Source organism: Fundulus heteroclitus, chromosome 12 (assembly GCF_011125445.2).
Source record: "Fundulus heteroclitus isolate FHET01 chromosome 12, MU-UCD_Fhet_4.1, whole genome shotgun sequence".
NCBI lineage: Eukaryota > Metazoa > Chordata > Actinopteri > Cyprinodontiformes > Fundulidae > Fundulus > Fundulus heteroclitus.
Genome location: NC_046372.1, coordinates 45,866,432 through 45,888,484, shown reverse-complemented (window position 1 = coordinate 45,888,484; position 22,053 = coordinate 45,866,432). Strand labels below are relative to the sequence as shown.

At 42.6% G+C, this 22,053-nt stretch overlaps 3 protein-coding genes across 13 annotated transcripts in view; all 3 read left to right on the top strand.

Moving 5' to 3' along the window:
• The window catches only part of tnc (tenascin C), a 65,245-nt gene extending 61,406 nt beyond the window's left edge, over positions 1–3,839 (top strand). For 2 of the 4 annotated variants that reach the window (XM_036144672.1, XM_021309169.2), the window contains 2 exons: positions 402–565; positions 2,425–3,839. In XM_036144672.1, the coding sequence (XP_036000565.1) occupies positions 402–565; positions 2,425–2,535 (275 nt within the window). In that variant the 3' untranslated portion in view covers positions 2,536–3,839. The remainder of the gene's footprint in view (positions 1–401; positions 566–2,424) is intronic. The other 2 variants (XM_021309177.2, XM_021309171.2) reach the window with 1 other exon arrangement.
• A 3,878-nt stretch (positions 3,840–7,717) lies between these two features.
• On the top strand, positions 7,718–11,310 carry si:ch73-195i19.3 (beta-1,3-galactosyltransferase 2). Its single transcript, XM_021309162.2, has one exon. It carries the CDS (start codon positions 7,979–7,981, stop codon positions 8,921–8,923), a length of 945 nt encoding a protein of 314 aa, XP_021164837.2. The 5' UTR covers positions 7,718–7,978; the 3' UTR covers positions 8,924–11,310.
• A 3,114-nt stretch (positions 11,311–14,424) lies between these two features.
• LOC105915609 (dual specificity testis-specific protein kinase 1) overlaps positions 14,425–22,053 on the top strand; it is a 34,337-nt gene continuing 26,708 nt past the window's right edge. For 3 of the 8 annotated variants that reach the window (XM_012849776.3, XM_021309135.2, XM_021309131.2), the window contains exon 1: positions 14,425–14,668. Coding sequence is in view for 3 of the 8 variants with exons in the window: in XM_021309146.2 (XP_021164821.2) it covers positions 15,948–15,978 (31 nt within the window). In the remaining 5 variants the exon portion in view is untranslated. Of the gene's footprint in view, positions 14,669–14,705; positions 14,727–15,906; positions 15,979–22,053 lie in introns of those variants that run through there. The other 5 variants (XM_021309146.2, XM_021309139.2, XM_021309151.2 and 2 more) reach the window with 4 other exon arrangements.

Genomic DNA, 22,053 nt, shown 5'->3' with positions numbered 1-22,053 from the left:
AATAAAAAAATTGGGGGGCCCCAAGCGGCCACTTAATTCGCTTTTGCCTCGGGCCGGCCCTGCGTACACAGGAGTCAAATGTGCGGTCCTTATGGCAAGTTTTTTCCTATAGATCATAACCTTTGCGCGGGAAGTGACGTACGCAAGTTTCAGGGCCTGATTTGTGCGTAGGCAAGACCCCAGAGCTGCTGTCAGTTTACACATAGTGACTGATTTATTGATTTATTGGATAATAGAAGCTGGTTAAGACTTTGAACAGCCCGTGAGATGTAAGGTTAACCCACTGCTGCCTTCTTTATGTCCTCTAACGCTGATCACTGTAGCACCTCACACTTAGCTGGAGAAGATGCTCTCATGTTGCTTGTGTTCCTTACAGAAACTGTCTGTGTGTGTTTTTCTAGGCGACTCTATGACCTACCACCATGGACGCCCATTCTCCACCTATGACCATGACAACGACATTGCTGTGACCAACTGTGCTCTGTCCTACAAGGGAGCCTTTTGGTACAAAAACTGTCACCGGGTCAACTTGATGGGACGCTACGGAGATAACAGCCACAGCAAGGTACAGCAGCGTTCAGTCATATACGTAACTGGTGTATTTGCGTTCATCCCCATTTCTCTTACTGGTCCAACAGTCCTTAAACAGGGTGTAATTTAATCTCAGAATTTAATCCAAACTCTCTGTGAAGGGCTCAGAAATTTGGTCTTTATGGTGAGAACAATAATCACCATGAAGACCATGGATCTTGGCAGCCATGTCAGGGAGGAAGTTAACAAGACTTTTTAAAGCAGGGTCAGGTTATAAAACAATATGCCAAGCTTTGAACATCTCCCAGCAATCTGTTCAATCTAATAAATCTGCCACGTCATATTCGACCACCTGATCTGACAGGCTGAGCAAGGAGAGTAAAATCAGAGAAGCAGCCAAGAGAACCATGGCACCCCAATAATTTGTGGTAATAATGTGGAAAAATGAAATGACTATGAATACTTGTGCAAGGCTCTGTAGGTGTTGTCTGCACAGGGGGAGTGTGTGACTCTCTCAGGGGAACCGTGTACCTGCCGATAATTTGCAACCATGCAAATGTGTCTACTGAGTTCATTAAGTGGAGAATGCCTGGATTACCTTTTTCTGTTGATGGTAGTCTAGTAGAATAAGGTTCTCTTGGCACAATAGGAACAGAGCAGCCTCTCACTTCAGTACAAGAAATTAATGAACTAAAGTTTCCTAAATTCATTTTCTGTTGCTTATTTGCATGTTAAATCAACAGGGACTGGGTGCCCCTTTTTGTGCATAGTTTAATCACTGTAAGATCATGGAACTCTGAACCTCAGTTAGCTGATAATAACCAGGAAGTTGTGCATCACACCTTCCGACTACATCAAAATAAATGGTTATTTTACATTCTTTCAGGATCTGGACTGTAAAATGGATTCTCAAAATATAAAACCGTGGAACCTTTAAAGCCTGGATTTTTCTAATTTAACCCAGGAAAGAAATTCTTCAAAACACCATTTAAGATTTATGATCCCTTTAACATTAGCTCACGCCTGCAAATCATTCATTGCAGTTGTTCTTATCATCTCCACACCCACATGTGTAGAAAACCTAGCACCTAGGCATGTAAAGGGCTTCTAGGAATAGATAGATAGATAGATAGATAGATAGATAGATAGATAGATAGATAGATAGATAGATAGATAGATAGATAGATAGATAGATAGATAGATAGATAGATAGATAGATAGATAGATAGATAGATAGATAGATAGATAGATAGATAAAATCGTCTGAACAGAATAAACAAGTAAACAGATATTGCTCGATAAAAGCTGATCCATAAAAGAGCGTTGGCACATTCACTCATACAATCCAACAAATGAACCGGCAGATAAGACCAGAGCATCAGCAGCATGACGACATACTACACCTGCTTTATTTAACAATCTGATTGATGAAGGGACAAAAGAGCTTTAAAATCTGTTTGATTTAAAATTGGGCGTGACAGAGGCAAAAGCAGGTAAACAGAAGACACCAGGCTAACAAACATAATTAAATAATATGATAAAAAAAATCCATTTGAAGTTAAGTGGTACACCAGAAGAGAAAGAACTTCCCAGAAAGGCGAAAGAATACTAAGAACTGGATGTCACCTGACTCCCTGTGGGTGTGTAGACAGTCCAGGAAACCAGCCTTGATGCTGTCATTAATCTCTTTTTGACTTCTCTTTCAGCACCACTTTCTCTCTAAACACCTTACATGCCAATTACATTTGCTAATAAATAGAGGAGGCTGCTAAAACACTGAAAGTAGTATACTGATGCCCGCATTGTTTCCTACTGTTGCAACATGTATCTGTAAAAGGGACTGACTTTAACACTTCCCTCACTCTGTTTTTTCATCCACATTCCTTCCTTCAGGGCGTAAACTGGTTCCACTGGAAAGGCCACGAGCACTCGATTGAATTTGCTGAGATGAAGATCCGTCCATCCAACTTCAGAAACCTGGAGGGAAGGAGGAAACGGTCTTAAATGATCTAGAGAACGCCCCATCCACGACCACAACCGTCATCGACCACAGCACTACTACTTCTGTGTCCGGGCTCCCCATAACTCACCCCGCTTTCCACACACACACACCAACTCTGCAGCAACCAAAGCCTTCAACAGGAACCCTCCAAACCCCCTTCCCTCCCCCTGTTTCCACACAGATTAGCCCCTGCTGCCCATTTAAAATGGGTGCGAATGCAACAATTGCCCAACATTTTAAAAACTAGAATTACATTTCTCCTCCCACGCCAAAGACAGTAGCCCCACCTCAGCAGATTCCACCCCTTCACGCATCCTGCAGTATTAGTGGGGAGGTGCTCCAACAACTCGGGCATTATGTGGTGTAGACTCATCGAAAGCATTTTGTATCACGTTCACACATCTGGAGTTTTACACTAAAGAACTGGATGTTTAGATCACCGTTTGGGTGATCGGATAAATTCTGTTGCATGTATTGAACTGTATACATTTCATTCTGACATCTGAGAACAGATTTTTCGCTGATGCCACACGTTTTCTGACTTGCAGTCTGTTTGTCGTCGTGTGACATGACTAAATCAGTTTAATTTAATTTCTCCCGGTGAACCTGCTACCCTCACCCCCTTCCTAGCAGCCACCATCTAAATATGAAGAGGGGTTTAAAAAAAACAGTCAAAAAGAACAACACAATTATGAAAAAGTTCACATCCCATATCCCCATGGAGGGCGACAGTGTCTCCGTCCCTGAAGCGACCCCCTGCAGGCGGCACGCTGCAGCCACAGTATTCTGCTTCAAAAAAGCTGAAGAACACAGAGAGGAAGAACAAGAGATTTCTTTCTATCCTGAATCCAAGGCAGGACCTATTACTCAGTATATAATGACATGCGGTGATTCCATTTTTTTTTTGTTGTATCTTTTTGCAAAATGTGAATACAGTACTTATATGTGGAGCAAAAGAATGTTTTTGTGATGCTTGCAACGTAAACAGTTCAAAAGGGCCAATTTCAATTAAATTTCAGTGTTCATAGTAAAGTCTGTTTGGATAAAAAAAAAAGAAAAAAAGAAGAAGATTAGTGTTTGGACCGACCAAAACTAGTAAACTAGTTACTCTTTGTACCCCTCCACCCCCCCACCCAGCCCCTCTTGCTTTGGCAGGATACTAAACCACTGACCTTCTAAAGAATGCCTGTGTAAATTAAGTTTGTTTTGATTGTTTTGTCTGTTTAGAACCGGGTGAACTACAGGTGTGTCTCTGTAAACTGTAAAACAATAAAACAGTCTGTTTAAAAGACAAATTTTCCTTGGATTCAGGGTCTACTTTCTTGTTTCTGCAACTGTACCCACACACCACACTCCTCTCAGAAACAGTTTGCTATATCTGTGAAGACAGGTTGATTAGCTGACGGTAGCTCTAAGCGTAGCACGGGCAACAGTATCATTGTAAGTATGAAAACCAAGTAGAGCCGCAAACAAGGCAGAAAATAGTAGCACCGAAATTTTATCAGGCCAAAGCAACTGGAAATTCATCTTCAGCTGAGCATTGCTAGATGGGTTAGTCATCAGGAAACACAAACCGTCTTCCTTGTTCTTCTTTAGGTGAGGCATTTTATCAGGTAATAATTATTACTTCCTTGTTCCCTATAAAATAGTTTTTAGTTTTTCAAAAACACAATCTGTAATTAACAAATATTCATCTGCTATTGACAGACTTCGCTGTTTCTTACTATATTCTCCTAAAATGTATATGGCCATGGTGGAAACATGGTATTCTGAGCTTCCTCCTATGAAAAAAAAGTTAAAACATGATCTGGGTTCTGATTTATTAAACATTGCATAAAAGTTTAAAATGGTGTACGCCAGAACGACTTGTGATTTCTAAAACCATGCGCGCGCTCACCAGCGCGTAATTTCCCTTTCAGCTGCATCTGAACGTCTGCCTACCAGGTTCCTCCTCAGGTTCTGCCCTCTACACGGCCACATTCAACCATGGTGGATGCAAAGCACCTCAAGAATGTTGATGTGGATTTAAATGAGTCAGCTGATCATTGTTATTTCACGGCTAACTATGGCAACCATGGAGGAAAAGCAAATAAATGGTGAAAGGTTTCACAGAAAGGCCTTTGAGAAATGTGTCAATCAGAGGTAATGGCGTTTACCTTGTCCACATTAAAGGAAACATGCTAAAAAGTGAACCTTATTGCTCTCTTAAACGTCAGCTGAAAGCCTCACGGAGGCGTTCTACGTGTTGACATTTCTCACATCCTGAAGGAGGCTGTGAGTCCAGATCGTCATTCTGATTAGAAGGGAGGCCATGAGGATGAGGATTCCTCCCAAATGACGAAGAGTCATGCCGACAGCTGAGCGTGGATGAGTGTTAGTGGTATTATAGCCGTTTCTGTGGCGGAATCCACACTGTGGAACCGTCTTTCTATGTCTATTAAGCTATCTCAGTCTGTAGGTCAGTTTAAGTCCGGAATGAAAACACATCTATTTTCCCTGGCCTTCAACGCCACTACCAGTATGGAAAATTAATACTTAATTGATTCAAGTTCTTGAGAAACTGCTGCAATCTGAAATTATGTATGTCTCGGTTTTTATTCATATTGGTATTATTTGGTAATTTATTGCAAATTTTATTAGCGTTTCAATATTTTTTTATAAATAAACTTAGTGTTATTTATTGTTTTATCCTTTATCTACCTATGATGTGATTGTTGTGAAGCACTTTGGTCAACTGAGGTTGTTGTAAATGTGCTATATAAATGATAAGCTTACTTATTAAAGCACTCCTCTTCTGCACTCTGGGGTTCGGTGAGTGAGTTAGAGTTAGGACCAAGCACCTGAGGGCTAGCCACTGTCCGCTGTTGGTTATAGCAGAGTGCAATGCTCTAGAGCAGGGGTCACCAATCTTTTCAAAACTGAGAGTTACTTTATTTGTAATGTATCATATGAAGGGCTACCAGTACTGACCTTTGAACTTGAAGAGTCAGAGCTCGCTTTAACTTTATGTAAAATAAACATATTTTGAATGCTCTTTTTTTTTTTTTTAGATATTGTCATTTTCAAATCTACATAAATGCAAGAGTGATTCAAAAGGAAAAGCAATGTAATAAAATAACATTTTAGATGCAGCTCACTGGAGGGATGGGCCATTTTTAGAGAGGGCTCGAGGCCACAACATGCTAGAGAGTCTAAAGCAGCATATTAGCCAGTCATCATTATCATGGGTCAGGAAATCTTTGTTCCCTGAAAACGTGTTCCCTCCTAATTCTCCTTTCCAAGGTCTTCAAGCAGTGCTGCATCATCAAGCAGCATTACACTCTAGTGCAGGGGTGTCAAACATACGGCCCGCGGGCCGGATCCGGCCCGCCGAACAATTTAGTCCGGCCCTGTGGCTAAATGCATTATCATTATAAAAAAAAAAAAATTATTTTTTTTTTTTTTTTTTTTTTAGTGTCCTGTCTGGCAATGTGGCAATAAGATGCCACAAAGAGCTCATCAGATTTAACTTTCACAAGTTGACAAGATAAAAGGAAGAGAATGATAAAACAATTATTGGAAAAAAAACATGTATTTTGTTTAATTGAAAATATGCAGTTCATATATTGTCCACGAGGGGCGCTGTGTTTTAATTAGCAGATTAAGCTTCAGGTGTGGAAAAATTTAAATAATTTCTTAATTTTTATCTGTTTGATGTATTTTGTCATGCAGAACAGTGTTTTTAAGTTCCAAAAAATGTGAATAAATGTTTTTCAACATTGTATAATCACTGTGATCAGTTCTTATGCATAATGCACTTAAGTAAATGTTTAACTGAGTAAAAGTATTGTTGAAATTGCACATACTTTTCTTAAAAACGCTGAGGTTATTCATAATATATTGTGTAAAAGTGAAATTATTTTAAAATATAAAAATCAACAACAAGTCCACATTTATTAGTTCTATTTAATCTTGCAATGAGTTTACTCGTGTGGCCCTCTTGAGATCAGATTAAGCTGTATGCGGCCCCTCAACCTAAATGAGTTTGACACCCCTGCTCTAGTGTCACCATGTAGTCAAAATAATATGCATGAATGTTGCGTATCTCCAACTGTCAATGGGCAAGAGGCGGAGTACACCCTGTACAGGTTGCCAGTCTATCGCAGGGCAACACAGAGACAAACAACCATTCTCACACTCACTCACACCTAAGGAGAATTTAGAGAGAATTCAGAGTCATGTTTTTGGACCGTGGGAGGAAGCCGGAGTACCTGGAGAGAACCCACGCATGCACAGGGAGAACATGCAAACTCCATGCAGAAAGACCCAGGGCAAGGGTAGGACTTGAACCCAGGACCTTCTTGCTGGGTGTACCCAGGCTGCATGGCTGCAGTGCTACACAAAAGCATTGTAGCTTTACTAAATAAAAGTAATTGCATTATGAAATAAATAAATCTATAAATAAACAAATATTCAAGTAAAGAAAATTACCAAATAAGACATATTATATATTATTAGGCAGCTAACTACACAAGGCTAAGACACACATATTTTAAAATCATTGACTTAACATATTAATTTTTATTAAGCTATGCTGCTCACTTAATGATTAATAAATAAATACCTAAATCCTTGGTGTCCATTATATCTTTATTTTTTTGCAGAGCCCATAACTTCCTTCTTTCAATAACATGTAAATATTGAATAACAATAAAGTGTAGCATTACACTGCTTGTTTTTTTTCTGATAAATACGTTTATTATAAATCTGACTCTGCTAAATTAGTGAGTAACAGTTATTTTATATATACTTTTATCAGAAAAGTAGGCCTAAAAAACTAGTCCGAGAATTAAATCTCACAAAAATATCTGTTTTCACAACAGAGATCACTAAGGAAACAATTTTTGAAATTATAAATATAAAAAACCTAAAATAAACAAATGTGGATAGGCGAGGATAGGAAGGATTTCACAATGTTTTGATAAATCATGGTAGTTTCTTATTCCTCTTAGAGACGTACTGAAGTGACCAGAAATATTCAACAATATAAATCCAAAAGACAGGAAACAGCAGAGAGTGATATGAATATTCACTTAAAAATAATCCCAAGATTAGTGACGAGAAATATTGGACTCCAGATTGTCCTAGAAATAAAAGGACAGACGTAAGAAGCGGAGCGTAGGGACTTTAAGTGAGATCCACTATGGAGATCAGGCAGAAAGCCAGAAGCGCTGGCAGGGCGCGGCTGAACAGCCCACCCTCCGCCTCAGCCTCTCTGCTCCAGTCAGATGTTACGTCGCCTGCGGAGCGTTTGCCTTCCTTAGCTCTGCCGGACCGGACCGGACCAGACGGGACGGGACGGGACGAACCCGGGTGAAAGTTGGTGAATGTTGAACGGTCTCGCGGCACTTTGCGGAGGGAACTAATGAAGGCCTCGCGCACTGAAGTTTTGAGGAGCTCGCGGCGATGCGCAAGCGGACGAGGCTCCTCTGCGCCTCCGCTCTGCTGCTGCTCTTCTCCGCCTTCTTCCTTCCGGGCACAGTCAGACACAGCGCCGAGCCGAGCCCCCTTCCCGCGGACGAGTACCGCCTCGTCTCCCCGCTCACCTACCGCTACCTCCTCAACCAGGCGGGGGCGTGCCGGGACAGAAGCCCCTTCCTGGTCCTGCTGGTTCCCGTCGCCCCTCACCAGGCGGAGGCCAGGCAGGCCGTGAGGAGCACCTGGGGGGCTCCAAGCAGGGACACTCTGACCCTGTTCTTCTCGGGTGTTGCACAGGGGGCGCTGTTGTCGCCCCTTCAGAGACTCCTGGAGAAGGAAAGTCAGCAGCACGCAGACATCATCCAGCTGGACTTTCTGGATTCTTACCAGAACCTGACGATAAAGACCGTGATGATGATGCAGTGGCTGGCTGCCCACTGCCCCAACGCCTCCTATGCCATGAAGGTGGACTCTGACATCTTTGTCAACGTGTTCCACCTCGTCCAACGCCTCAGGAGCTCCCCCAGGGCGGGCTTCATCACCGGGTCGCTGATCCGGGACGGCCGGCCCAGGAGGGACCCCAGCAGCAAGTGGTTTCTCTCCGAGGCGCTGTACCACGAAGACAGCTTCCCGCCCTACGTGTCTGGAGCCGGCTACGTGTTCTCCACCGACCTGGCGGCCCGGATCTCGCGGGCGTCCAGGTTTGTGCGGGTCATCCCCCTGGAGGACGTCTACGTGGGCCTGTGTCTGCGCGTGCTGGGCGTCCGGCCGGCGTACTCCCTCAGCCTGCCGCTCTTCCGGAACCTGTTCGAGGTGCGGAGGCTGGAGTACGACAGGTGCACCTTCGCCCGGCTCATCATCGTGAACGGGTTCAAGCCGTCGGAGCTGCTGGCCGTGTGGCGGGACTTCTCCACGGGCCGGGCGGACTGCTGACTGCCTGTCAGCGTTGCCTCACCGTGAAACTAACTGGATGAAGTTGGCTGCAAAGGTGGAGGGAAAGCCATAAAACACTGTGACAGTCCTGAAAACAGCAGGATTGTGCCTTTCACTGTTTTGCTGAAACGTCTGTTTAAAGGTTACCCACTCTCAGGGTCCAGCGAGTTCATGCGATTTACTTCATTTTTGTCAACGCTTGGTAGGAAAGTTGATGTTTAGGTGTGACAGAAGCTCTGCAGGTGGAAAAGGCGGCAGCTGGAAGCACTTTATGCCAAAGACAACAAGGAACAAAGGTTCCCCAGAGATGACTCACCGCCTGCTGCTCCGCGCGCCTTGGGCTCAGGTGTGGGTTGACCTGGGATTGTAGCCAAACTCAGCCACAGAAACTCAGAAGTTAATTTTTTTCCTGCAAGGTCGGGCTTGGAGAAATCTCTAAAAAAAAAAGATGCACGGCACTATCTTCTAGTCCCGTGCATTTTGGGCACAGACTCTCTGTGAACAGATCGGGGCTGAACGCCCATCAAACCAAAGCAGCTCCTGCTGGTAGGCCTCGTTTATTGGAGTCAGAAAACCGCATTTCCCTACAGCCCGCTGTGAGAGAAAGACAGAGAGTGACTTCAGCGGTTGTCAGAGCAGCGACAAAATATTACAGAAAGTAGACGTATGGTCAGTAGACGGCACCGTTATGGAAAAGATCTACTTATTTAACCAAATAACCCGAATTGGTAATAAAAAAAATGGTAATAGCGGTGAAATGAGCTGCACCTGTTGCATTTTGGGTAGAGCCGCACAGCTCAGCAGATTGCAGTTGCATTGTGGGTGCAATATAGGAGAGGACTACATGGATGCAATATTTAGTAGCATGAAGGATTGATCCCAACTGTTTCAGCTCTGATATCACAATTAAGTTTGTTCCCCAAATGGTGCAGCCTTAACTTCATGTCAGTGTTGTAGAAATATTCCCGAATGTTTACACAAAACCTCAATGAGAATCATGTCCTCTGTTGTCACGAGACGAGGCATGGGCCTGTTGCTCAGGTTGTGGCGCTGCAGTCACTGTCTCCATGGAAGACGTGTGTGCGCGGGTGTGTGTGTGTGTGTGTGTGTGTGTGTGTTCCCAAAGTGCTGCTGGGATGGAACATTTTGTTGCCTGTTTTATTTTAGGTTCCTTCTCCTTGCCATGGTTTGTTAGGCCAGTTAAACGGCCTTTCGTTGGGTTTTAAGGCCACAAATGGAGTGGATGTTAGTAGCCAAGAGGCTATGGGGACGTCATGATGATGCAAAGTCAGGGAAGAGAGAGGAAGATGGGCCTTAATTGCAGTCATTGCACTCATTGCCACATTTAGCACGGTTCACTAAGGTTGAATAAGTTCCCGTTTTAAAACTGCAAAAAAATGCTCTGTTCATATGGTTTAGAATCCTTTAGAGGAGATGCCCTTGGTTTTTCTGGCAGGAAGGCACAGAAGGGTTGTAGCACTGCCCCTCCCCCACCAGTTGCTGCACACTGCCAGCCGACTGCCTGAAAGAAGTTTTTTTCGTGTACCACAAAAACAAATGAAGCCATTTGGAAATCTTTCCGATCACGACGACCACAGAGCCAGTAAATGCTGCAGACAGCGCTATCACACCTGCGTGTTACTCCAGCAGCAGCGGCAATAATTGTCACTTTTCTGTTTGAAATTAAAGTAATTAGGTCATTTTCATTTTTTTGTCAATACTGTTTTTTTTATATGTATATTTTTTTTACTCAAGGTAATGGTACCAGGAGAATCTCATACATACTGTAGATAGAGTTTATATACTCCTTCTTGAAGCAGAAACTGTTGTTCAACATGTTGGGTTTTTTTTTTACAGATCATACGATTCTAGCAGGAGGCCCAGCATGTCTAACAAAAAGCTGTCACAGAATGTCTGAAAGTTTCTGCTGGTATTAGCAGGTTTTTGTGCCTTTTTATGTAATCTTCAGACGCTCTGCTGACTTATGTCGTTCTTGTGAGGGACAGCCAGCAGGTGGCGGTATAACCCAAGTGATAAAATAGAGAATGCCTATTTATATTCAGTCACATGCAGGGAAGTTATGCCTTTAAACATTATCGTGTGTGTGTGTGTGTGTGTGTGTGTGTGTGTGTGTGTGTGTGTGTGTGTGTGTGTGTGTGTGTGTGTGTGTGTGTGTGCTTCATGCATCTATACCTCAGTCAGACTACTATATGATGTCATTGAGTTTCTTGCTGCCTCTGATTGGCCATAAATGCTATGGCCAATGCTGTCTCCTAACTAATCAAATGAATGCCTTTGAACATTTTAAACACGCCTTCATCTACAAGTGTCCTTGATAGCGTGAAGTTGTGTGAAGTGTAAATAAACAGAACTGTGCAAAATTCTCAGACCTGTTTCTTAATAGTTTGCTTCCATACCTTGCAATCTGCTCCAGCGTTCTTTGGGACGTCCTCAGAAGTGCTTTTTTACAAACTGGCTGCTCCTTTACTCATTCTCACTCTAGTATGGAAAACAAAGGTGTGAAGGAGGGATCGACTCAATTCCACGCTGCTTTACAAAGTACAGATATCTTAAACTCGTCCATTGGCTCAATTCTGGTGATGCTGAGCGTGGTGGTTGCTGTCCACACTTCTCAGGCTCCCCTGGGCCTCAGTGTCAGGCTGGAATGAAGAACAGGGAGCCTATCAGTAGCTTGTGCCTATCAGTCTCACCTCATCACTGGTTGAAAGGCCATCTGCTGCTCGGGAAAATACAGGTGTTTCACACAGCGCCGGGGTGGTAAGACAGCAGCAGATAAGCAATTATTGCTACCCATGACTCAGAGGTGGAAAACATTTCAAGCTATTCCCAGTTTCCAGCTGAGTGGATGCCCCACTGAATTCAGACATGCAACGCTCAGAGACAAAGCAAGAACCCGAGGGCTCCATCTGACCCCAGGGCCTGAGTTCTTTTCATTAAATCTAACATTTTGTAACGATACAATCAGAAAATGACTTAACAGGCAAGGCCTGTTTGAAAAGGTTCCCAGTGGACCCCTCATAGAAGATTGCAGTGTGCATAAGTTTGCAAAGTTTGCAAAGGACTTCTGGAACAATTTCCTTTGGACAGGTGAGACCAAGCTACAGCTATTTAGCCATAAATCAGAGGTAGTGGTCATTTTAGATCATTTTAACCCGGGGCAAAGAGGGCACAGCAGCCATTTTTCACCAGAATGGTTGAGAAATTGCAACGACCCGGTTAAAGTCCAGGGATCAACCCAGCTGAAATGCTGTGGTTGGAAATCAAGAGACCTATGCACTGAAAAAGTGGACATTTCACTGAGCTGAAGTAAAGAGCAGTATTCCACCGTGACAATCTGAGACTGATAATGCAAACCACTGAAACATGGAATGTCCTCCTGTTCGGTGCTAAAACATTAGAGCTGAACGTGGAGAGGTGGAGGAAGGAGAAGGTAAACAGCTTTAAAAGCTTCTGATGATTACAGCATCCAGGACCAGTGAGTGGGCTCAGAAACAAACGCCGGCCCCCGGGCCTCATTATTCACCACAGTACCTGAGTGTTGGCAGACCAGACCCTCACAGCAGACCTTTACCGTGTCAGGCAGCCCTGTGGATCCACCCGGTAGAAGCAGACACATCCCAGCTGAACTCAGAGTTATTGCTCCTATATTTGCTAAACGTTGCTTAAGGTCCGGTTTGGAAAATCCAGTGGGTTTAAATATGAAGCACAGGATTTGCCCATTTAGCTTAATTGATCCACGTTGTTTTGTTTTCACCCCTTTTAACAGAGGGCCTGTTTGCGCTGTGTTTTTGTGCCCTCTGCCAGGCTGTAATCATTTCTCTCACTGACTGAGTGGGAGTTTAAACTCTGCCCTGTATGCGCCCTCTGTTCACTCCCACCTCTCACATGCTGATCAACACAAACAGCTGCTCCAGATGATTGATACGACCATAAGAGAAAGATCTGATGCGTATCTGGGATCTGTTAGCCAGCAGCGGGCCTCTGTTAACACCTCAGAGGATTTCATAGCTCCTACGACGGGGGAAAGGACATGTAAATTGTAGAATAACAGATTATTCCCTCCCCTTGGCATTTTTCTTGTTTTTCTGCTTTATGACCAGAAATTAAAATTGATTCTTTGAGAGTTTTGCACCATTTCAACAACTTTGAAGATGTATTTGTTATTTGTGAGTTGTACCAGACTGCTGGAGCCATATAGGATACATCATCAGTTCATAACGGACTTGGGGATCTGTCATACCTACCTCGATAGCTGACAATATAAAGTACGTCTCTGTATTTTACCTTTAATCCATTTTAAGTCTTTTACAGCCTCTTTGTCTCGCTGCCTTGCATTTTCCCATCAACACTGAGCAGATCCCTCCCCCTGCTGACCAGGAATCTCTACAACACAACACTTTCAGATTGTTTCCATGTGGACAGGGTCTTCAGGGTGACATGCAGTGTTTTCCAAAAAGTTTCATTGTGGTCTCAATTAAACTCTATTTTAACGGAACAACTTGTCTGAACTATAGACAGGTTACAGACCTGGGCCCTGTGCTGGCTAGGGGCAGCTTCAGTTCATTCTACAAGTCATTCAAGATGCATAGCGGTCTAACCTCAGAGTGCGTGTCAAATTTTACTGCACAGTTCATTCTTACGTCATAATCCCACCATAGCCTGCATGTTACATGGGTTTTACATCTCTGCCATGAATGTTCCAAACTCGTCTTTCTGCATGGATTTACCCATTCCTACGACACAAGAAACATTTCTGGGTGTTTTTTTATAATGTCCGTATGTCTATATCAGGCGTCTGCAACCTTTACAGTCCAGAGTCGTCAGTCCAACTAAATAAAACCAGTTCGTAGCCAAAAAAACAAAAAAACAAAACAAACCCAACTTCTACTTTTTAATCAAACTCTACTGGAGGAAATGTGTTGTCATTTTTGAAGAACCATTGCCTTATTTAGAGTTGAAAGTAAAGAAAAACCAGATATTTGCAACAACAGGATGGAAACGTTTTCTTCAGCGGAATTTTAATATTCATGAAAAATTTGTTACGAGCAGCCGGTTTCCAACCTAGTGACAAGGAAAGCAGATCTAAAAAAAAAAAAAAAAAAATCGCAGATTTTCTTTGTTTCATTCTGTTGCGAAAATTTAATTCAATTATTCCACGAAAACACGGAACAGTTGCTACATCCTGTATGTTTTTATTATCAATGTAGCATTTTGAACCAAAGTTATGAAGAGCCATTGTGGAGGGTCCATAGAGCCAACCTGCGGCTCCTGAGCCACAGGTTGCAGACCTCTGGTCTATACAATAAATAAATAAATAAATAAATAAATAAATAAATAAATGTAACCTGTAACTAAACAACGCATTGAGTGGATCCCCTCCAGCTCGGACAGCAGAGCGCGCCTCTCCGGCTCGCGCGCCCCGGGCTGCAGCGTCCTCTCCTCCGTGTGGGCGGAGTTCCATCCGCCAGTGTTCTCGTGCAGCCGCTGCCTAGGCAACCGCAGAGGCATGCATCGGCAGGAAGGAGGGCCCGCCGCCCGCACCGCGCGCTCTGAAGTGAGCAGCGGGGTCCTGAACACCGTCCTGCGCGCTGCTGGGGGAGAAGAGAGGATTCGAGCGCAGCGCAGCAGACACCGGGCTGCGGCGGATTCCCGTGACGCTTCATCGACGCGTTAAAGCCGAGCTCATCTTCCCGAAGCTGCACCCGACTCAGAGACGGATTCTAGGTAAAGATCCGATTTCTTCTGCCTGGTCAACAACAGGGGTGCAACTTTCTACTGTTGGGTAATATTTTCAATTAAGATACTAAAAAAAGACTAAGCTTGGGAAAGAAACGTGTACTGTGTTCCCATGATGCAGGGTAGAGCAGACAATAAAAGTAGCTCCCCTGGTCAGCAGGCAGGACAGTGGAGCAACTGTGTGGGTTTTAGGTCAATATGACCTGAACTGTGGGGAATGAAGGGGGAATCCTAGATTCTCACTCCTGACAATAATTTGACTATTCTAGAGATTATTTATTGGACTGCTACATGTGCATGAAACATGCGATTCTGACTGTAGAACTTTGAATTATCTGCAAACTGGCTCTCTGTGGTCTGTCTTTGCTACATGGGTTCTCTAAGTAAGATGAGTCTCTTCAGACTTCCTTATCTTCTTTGCAGGTTTGGTCTTTCTCAAGCGCTAATCTCCTTTCTCTAACCTCATAGTTTTCCACACTGGAAATGTCAAAGTAATCATGCTCAAGTTAAAACCCGACTTTGCTCTCAGTTTCGACGATTCCTCTTCTGGCTTGACTTTTCAGATTTGAAGCTTTTCTCTACATACAAATGTCTTTTTGGTTATGCTTTTATGCTACATTGCTGACAAATGTCACACTATTTTTTATTTATTATATTCTGTATCTTTTAGAATATTTATTTTACACTTTTATTTTTTTATATTGCAAACATTTATATTTATAGTGTTTCTCTTTTGTCTTCTGTATTTACTCAGAGTTATGCAACACAATTTTGTTCAATTGTACATTGTGAAAGTGCATTTGAATGATAGTAAAGTCAGTCTAAGTCTTTAAATAAGCTGCTTAATGAATGAACACATTAACCAGGTTGAGGAAGAGTTTTGTAATAGTCCTTCAGACAGAGAAGTGTGATAAAAACAACCAGAACACACTTCCTGTCTCTGAGCCGTGGCGTTGAAGGTGTGATGAAACCAGGCTGGGCACCGCTGCTGCAGGGCTGAGAGGAGGTTCTGAAGTGTAACAGAAGCTCTGCAGACACCGCACACAACCCTTTCATGTATTCATCGATATCCATTGTGAGAATGCTGACATCAGATTCTAACGTCTGCCAGTCATTCTCCCCGCTCGCTGTCAGTGCTGTTTGCTTGTCTGCTGTGGGTTAGCTTAGTGTCTGGGCTTCGGAACTTTATGCTCATTTGTTGTTGCGTGTATGTGGTTCCTTCTCAGTTTCTGCAGAGACTTCCGGTTCTTCTCCCACTACCCACAAGATGCACACGAGTACCATGTTAGATCAATGGGGTAGGTTCTGATGTACGTATGGAGATGCTCTTCAGCCCTGCCTAGCTGCACAGCGCTTTGCAAAGCTTCCCATGCACCTAAAACTTTGTCATACTTGTGAAGTAAAAGGAAATAGTTATGTTTTGCAAAAAAACAAACAAAACAAAACAAATTATAATAAAAAAAAAGTTTGGCTGGCATTTATTTCCAGCCACATTTAATTCTTTTACCCCTAAATAAAATCCTGTGTAAAAACCTGTCTTAGAAATCACCTGAGTCTGTTTATAACCTAATCTCAGTTTACGGTCAGCTGTTCTGTGAAGGCCTCTGAGTTTTTCTAGAGAACATTAGTGAATAAACGGCATCATGAAGACCAAAGAACTCCACAGACAGGTCAGGGAGGAAGTTGTGGGATATTTTAAAGCAGGTTAGGAAAAAACTGTCCAATCCATCATCTGAAAACAGAGAGAGTGTTGCTCAGCTGCAAAGCTCCATGAACGTCAACCTGTCATGACATGGCGAGAAAAAAAAGGATTAGTCAGAGAAGCAGCCAGGAGGCGTATGGTAACTCTGGAGCAGCTGCAGAGATTCACAGGTGGAAGAATTTGTCAATGAGACGACATTTTTCCTTTTCATTCATTTATTGATTTATAAAGTACTTTAGAAAATCCAAATAAGGAAACAGAAGCACCGAAGTTGATACTCAAAAAGATCACAGAAAACAATGTAATTCAGTTACAAAAGATTGTGCTAAGGACCACCTAAAGCCTTTCTGACCAAATACGTCTTTAATTTCCCCGTTCAGTGATGGCACCAGGGACCAAAGGCAGCTGGTTCCAGAGCGTGGGTGCCACCACCAAAAAGGTGGTTTAAGCGTGGTCATCGAAACATCCACTAAAAGCTGTCAGGAAGACCTCAAAGTCACACCAACACTTAACAGTCAGATAAATTAGGAGGCGCAAGGCCATTCAGAGATTTTCAAACAAACAGTAAAAGTTTCAAATCAATTTGAAATAAACAGGAAGTCAGTGCAAAGAACAAAAAAACGGGTGATGTGTGCACGTCAGGGGAAGTTAGCTAAACGAGGGGCGGCTGCATTCTGGACAAATTGAAGCAATTTAGGCTTGACTGGGAGACACCGACATAGAGAATAGTCTAGTCTGGAGCTAATCCAGGCCAGGACGATTTTAAAAAGGCGTAACTTTGGCCAAAAACCATGGCAAAAATCTCAAAAATCATGGCGTTGCCACCAAATAAAATATGTCCAGTCTTTTCTTTGTTAAAATAAAATAAATAGGTTGTGAATTCCACAAATCAGGTCTTTTGAAAGAGTGGCAACATACCATTATTGAAACAAAGGAGAGGATCTGCTTGCATGTTTTTAGAGACAATTAATTAAAGTAACAACACCACAGTGAAACATGGTGGTGGCAGCATCCTACAGAACAGTCCTGGGAGGAAACCTGTTAGCTACAAGACTTCCACCTGGAACCAAGGTTCAACTTCCAGTGGGACAGTGAACCTAAAACCCTCAGCCAGGGCTACAATGGAGTGGCTTATATTAGAGCAAAGCATATTTGTGTGTCAGAATAGTGCTGTCAGCATCTAGAGTTGAATTAAAAATTAGTGGCAAAATCTTCAAATTTCGGATCTGTTACACAACATTTTCCCCTAACAATTACAATTTGTGGTTCAAATGCTTATGTGGCCAAAAGTCAAAAGGTTTAAAGTGTAACTCACCCCAAAAGCAACTTTTTTTGGTGATAAACTGGCCAATGCAATGCAATATTTTACATTTTCATGTGAACCTGTTTAGTTTGGCAATATTCGTCTCAAAATTGTCTAAAGCATAGAAATGCACAGGGCACGTAACGTAAGCGCCGTGGCTTAGGGGAGTGTTTTTAAAAGAGTAAATTTACACCCGACGCTGCAAAGTACGCTCTACAGCTGCATGTTTCTGCACAGAGACGGACTTTCGCCACACCGAACAAACACCAAGTAGACGGTCCACCCTGGCCTTCCTTCTGCTAGTTGACAAAATGTTGCGAGGGGAAAGGCAGAGAGCTTAGCAGAAATGGTTGCATCCCATCAATCTGCAGCACCAACAAGGTGACTTCTACCAAAACACTGAGACTTAACTATTGTTTTGAGATACTTTCAGAAGTGAACTTTGACACAGGATGTTGTATTCCCATTAATTTCCTTTCAAACAAGAGCATATACGGGTCTGAAGTTAGAACTTCAACCTAATTTAGACGTCGTGTACTGTAAATATGCGTGTTGTACACGTAGGACGTGCGTATGCTGCTTTGCTGCGCTTACACCGCCTCTACTGCTGCCCTCTTAAGGTTGAACAGTGGCTATTGCAGGTGAATTGTTCTGTTGGTTCCTAACGGTAAATGCTTTTGCACGTTAGCCCATGTTCGCCACAATGCTGCTAATGTCACGTTAAAACTCAAAAGCTGCGTCCATTCTGTCCTCCACTGCCTTGGTGACACCATCTTCGGGCATTGCTGAGTCAGCGCCTTGAGCCAGTGGCTCAAACTCATAAGGCTCAGGCCCGCTGACCCCCACAAAGCCTCCCTCGACCTCTGGTGATGAGGGGGTGAAAAATCCTCCACCTCAAAAGACTGATTCATGGCAAAACTACCAGATGTCACCCTGCTCACCCCATGTTTCATCATGCCTCTTTCCCTCGTCCTAGGGCTGGGCGATAATTCAATAACAATGTATAACGATCAATAGATTCAACGTGCAATAGGAAAAAGGGATCAATAAGAAGTTCAATAGAAGAACAGTTTTCCTTCCTTTTGCATTCTAGCCTATCATGTAGGTTAACACTACAGTCATTACTAACTTCCAACCAATCACAAACAGACACAGGAATGTCCCGTCACCAAGCTTCAGAGTTCAGAGAGCACGTGTTTTTCTTTCAAGACTGATAAAAAGTTGGTTGAATAAAGGGTTGTGTTTGAAATTCAATGTCCTTTATTTAAAAATAGGTCATTAAGCAATTACATTTTTTAATAACTATCGACATCAATTAATATGATTTGTATTGTATTGTCCAGCCCTACCTCATCCTGACCACAGCCCTGCTTAACCCACTCATCCCTACCCTTAGCCTTGCTCCTCAGGATCTCCTGGCACATCCACATACACTTTAAATGCTATAAATTTCTCTATTTGCATTGCAGAAAAAGTTTCATTTTGATGCTCCAAGTTCAGTTACTCTCAGCTATCTGACACTGAAGGGGGGAACCACAACCTTGTCACAGGGCTGGAGCTTTACCTACCTGGCTGTGTTGCCTGAAGTCTTTGCATCTCTTTCGCCAGTTGCTCTTTGTGTTTAATCAGGATGAACTGCCACCTGAAGCAGGTGAACGCATTGTACTGTAAATATGTTTAGCTCTGCATTGTTCTGAAACAGGAGGATGCATTTTGCTCCGCAGCAGCCAGCATGTCTAAACATGTCCAAAGATGGTGCATCAGAGCAGTGTCCTGTAACCTGCCCTCACCATGCAAACTCAGCTCTCTCAGCCCTTCTGCCTACTTAGTTCACTTTTCATAACAATCTGGGCTTTTTGTTTCTAAAGGAAAAATGTTGCTTTTCAATAGTTATTTCAGCATTATTAATGCCCCTGATATTACACTCTAATCATGACCTAGAAATGTTTTGATCCAGGATTTTTGTCTTTCAATCTGATGCAGATATCTGAATTTAGATACCTGCTATCAGGGTGTTTTCCGATCCAGAATGCTTTTACTCAAACGTCTTGAGCTGTTTTGTTTTTTTAAGTGACTATAGATTAACCTCATAGGCACTGTGAGCTATACTGCTGCTATCTATTAGCATATTTTAGGTTGTAATTCTAAATGAGCTCTTTGGCCCTGGATAAAACTTCACCAGTTTGTATACCCATAGTAGTTAACCCATGCATCATTATTTCTTCCCACTCTACGTCTTTTGTATCTGTAAACAAACCCTTTTGTACTTAAACCATGTTAAATCAGTTTATTTTTCTATGTCTTTGACTCCATTCATGAATTATGAAGGTAAATGGTCATAAAAAGGTCAAAATAAATGAATATAACTGTATTACTTGAGAATCTTTTATTTCATTCTATTGTAGTTCATTTGGATTTAAACCCTATTTGGATCAGTTGACTCATTTGAGACATGACAAATTGTGATTTATGACCAAACCAGAATAACTCTGAGCGACCACCTGCTGGTAGATATATTGGATTCATTGAAGTTACAACATTTTCTTAGAGAAGAGAAGAGAACAGGTGGCATAAATAAATTATTTTAAATTGTTGGTTGTCAAAGTGGGTAGAAAATGTCCCCTCGGTGAGGACAAATTGATGCATAGTCAGCACAAAAACATAGACAGCACCATTTTGTATAAAGAAATTGTACATCATGGCCATGCTGCTGCCACAACAATGGGTATGTTTGGCTGAAACGAACTGCCTCTTACTTCAAGGTACGGGCTACTTCTCCTGCTTCTACTCTACGTGTGTTCTCAGAGTGGGTATTTTGGATACTCATCAGCAAAGGTTTTGATAATGGCAACATGGGCAGTTGCCCAGGGTGGCATTAGACAGGGTATACCTTCAGCAGATCCAAAAAAAAAAAAAAGAAAAAAAAGAAAGAAAAAATAGTTGTGTTATCTCTTACTTGCATCCTAAATGAGTTTGGTATTTCTTATTTGCATGTGCAGCTGGTGGTGACTTAGCGCCCCCCTGTGCTGAGTAGGCCCACCCTGTTTGATGCTGACAGGTTACTAGCCTGGCCAGCAGACTGACTAATACAGGGGTGTAAGTCAGTCTGGTAAGGCTCCATACTCTGGTTTAAAACAGACCAGACTGATCACAGCCCTGGAGGCAGGACTTTACGATGCAGCCCTCTCAGCACCGGAATTACCCATAATGCAGCAGCGCTTTTCTGTAACCACAACTGTCAAGATACAAAACAGAACGCGTTGCTTGGAGTTTTTTTTTTTTTGTGTCAGATCCGTAGTTATCTGATTGGTTCTAATCTGTTGACGCTAACCCTGTTACAGTCCCGCTAACAGGGTCAGCGCTAACTCTTTGAAATCAGGCTCTACCAGCTCCTTTTCAGAGTGATATGCAATGTATATGGCATAACTCAGTCGGCATCAAGCTAGCAGGTTACCTAAAACCGAAAAGCATTTCCCTCTCCTCATATTGACAAGATTTCCTGGGCTTTGATTGGGTTTCAGAAGGCATTGCTGTGTTGTCAATCAACACAGCAATGCCTTCTGCAATGCTGTCAATGCCTTGTGGGCTGAAGCACAAGTTAACCTCTGACTTATCTGCTGTTTGCTAGCATACCTCATTGTTCCCCTTTAGCTTAGCTTAACCTGGAAATTGGAAGAAATTATGTGTTTAGGAAAACAGCAGCTAGAGCTAGCTAATAGACATAGTGGTGGTGATGTGTGTGTGTGTATGTGTGTGTGTGTGTGTGTGTGCGCGCATGTGTGTGTGTGTGTGCGCGCGCATGTGTGTGTGTGTGTGTGTGTGTGTGTATGTGTGTGTGTGTGAGTGGGTGGGTGGAGGGGGGTAGAAATAGGACTCTGTGAGGCAGGATATAAGCAATATATTGTGATTGTAAAATTGGTGCAGGGGATATATATATATATATATATATATATATATATATATATATATATATATATATATATATATATATATATATATATATATATATATATAAACCCTGCTACGTGTGGACTAGCCCTGAGACTAGTTAATCCATTCCATGTTTAAACTGACATTTCAACTAAGAAGTGTATCAGAAGTCTAGTTTTAGATCTGTTTTAGTCAAGATTGAGAAGCAAATAAAAAAAGAAAATTCATCATTTGTCCTGTGCTTTTCTTAGTGAGCTGTCTGACAACATCCCCATGCTTGTGCAATAGTTATATAATTGAAGGTGCAAAAGATTGTACTTGGTCTGATGATTTAGAGGAGGCATCTTTCTGTCTGTGCAGAGCCTGTACGGCTAGGTTGTTTATTAACACCTCCATCTATTAGTACAGTAAATCTGTAAAGATCTCTTCATATTTAAC

Coding starts and splice junctions, on each gene's coding strand:
- si:ch73-195i19.3 (XM_021309162.2), top strand. CDS start 7,979: ATGCGCAAGCGGACGAGGCTCCTCTGCGCCTCCGCTCTGCTGCTGCTC.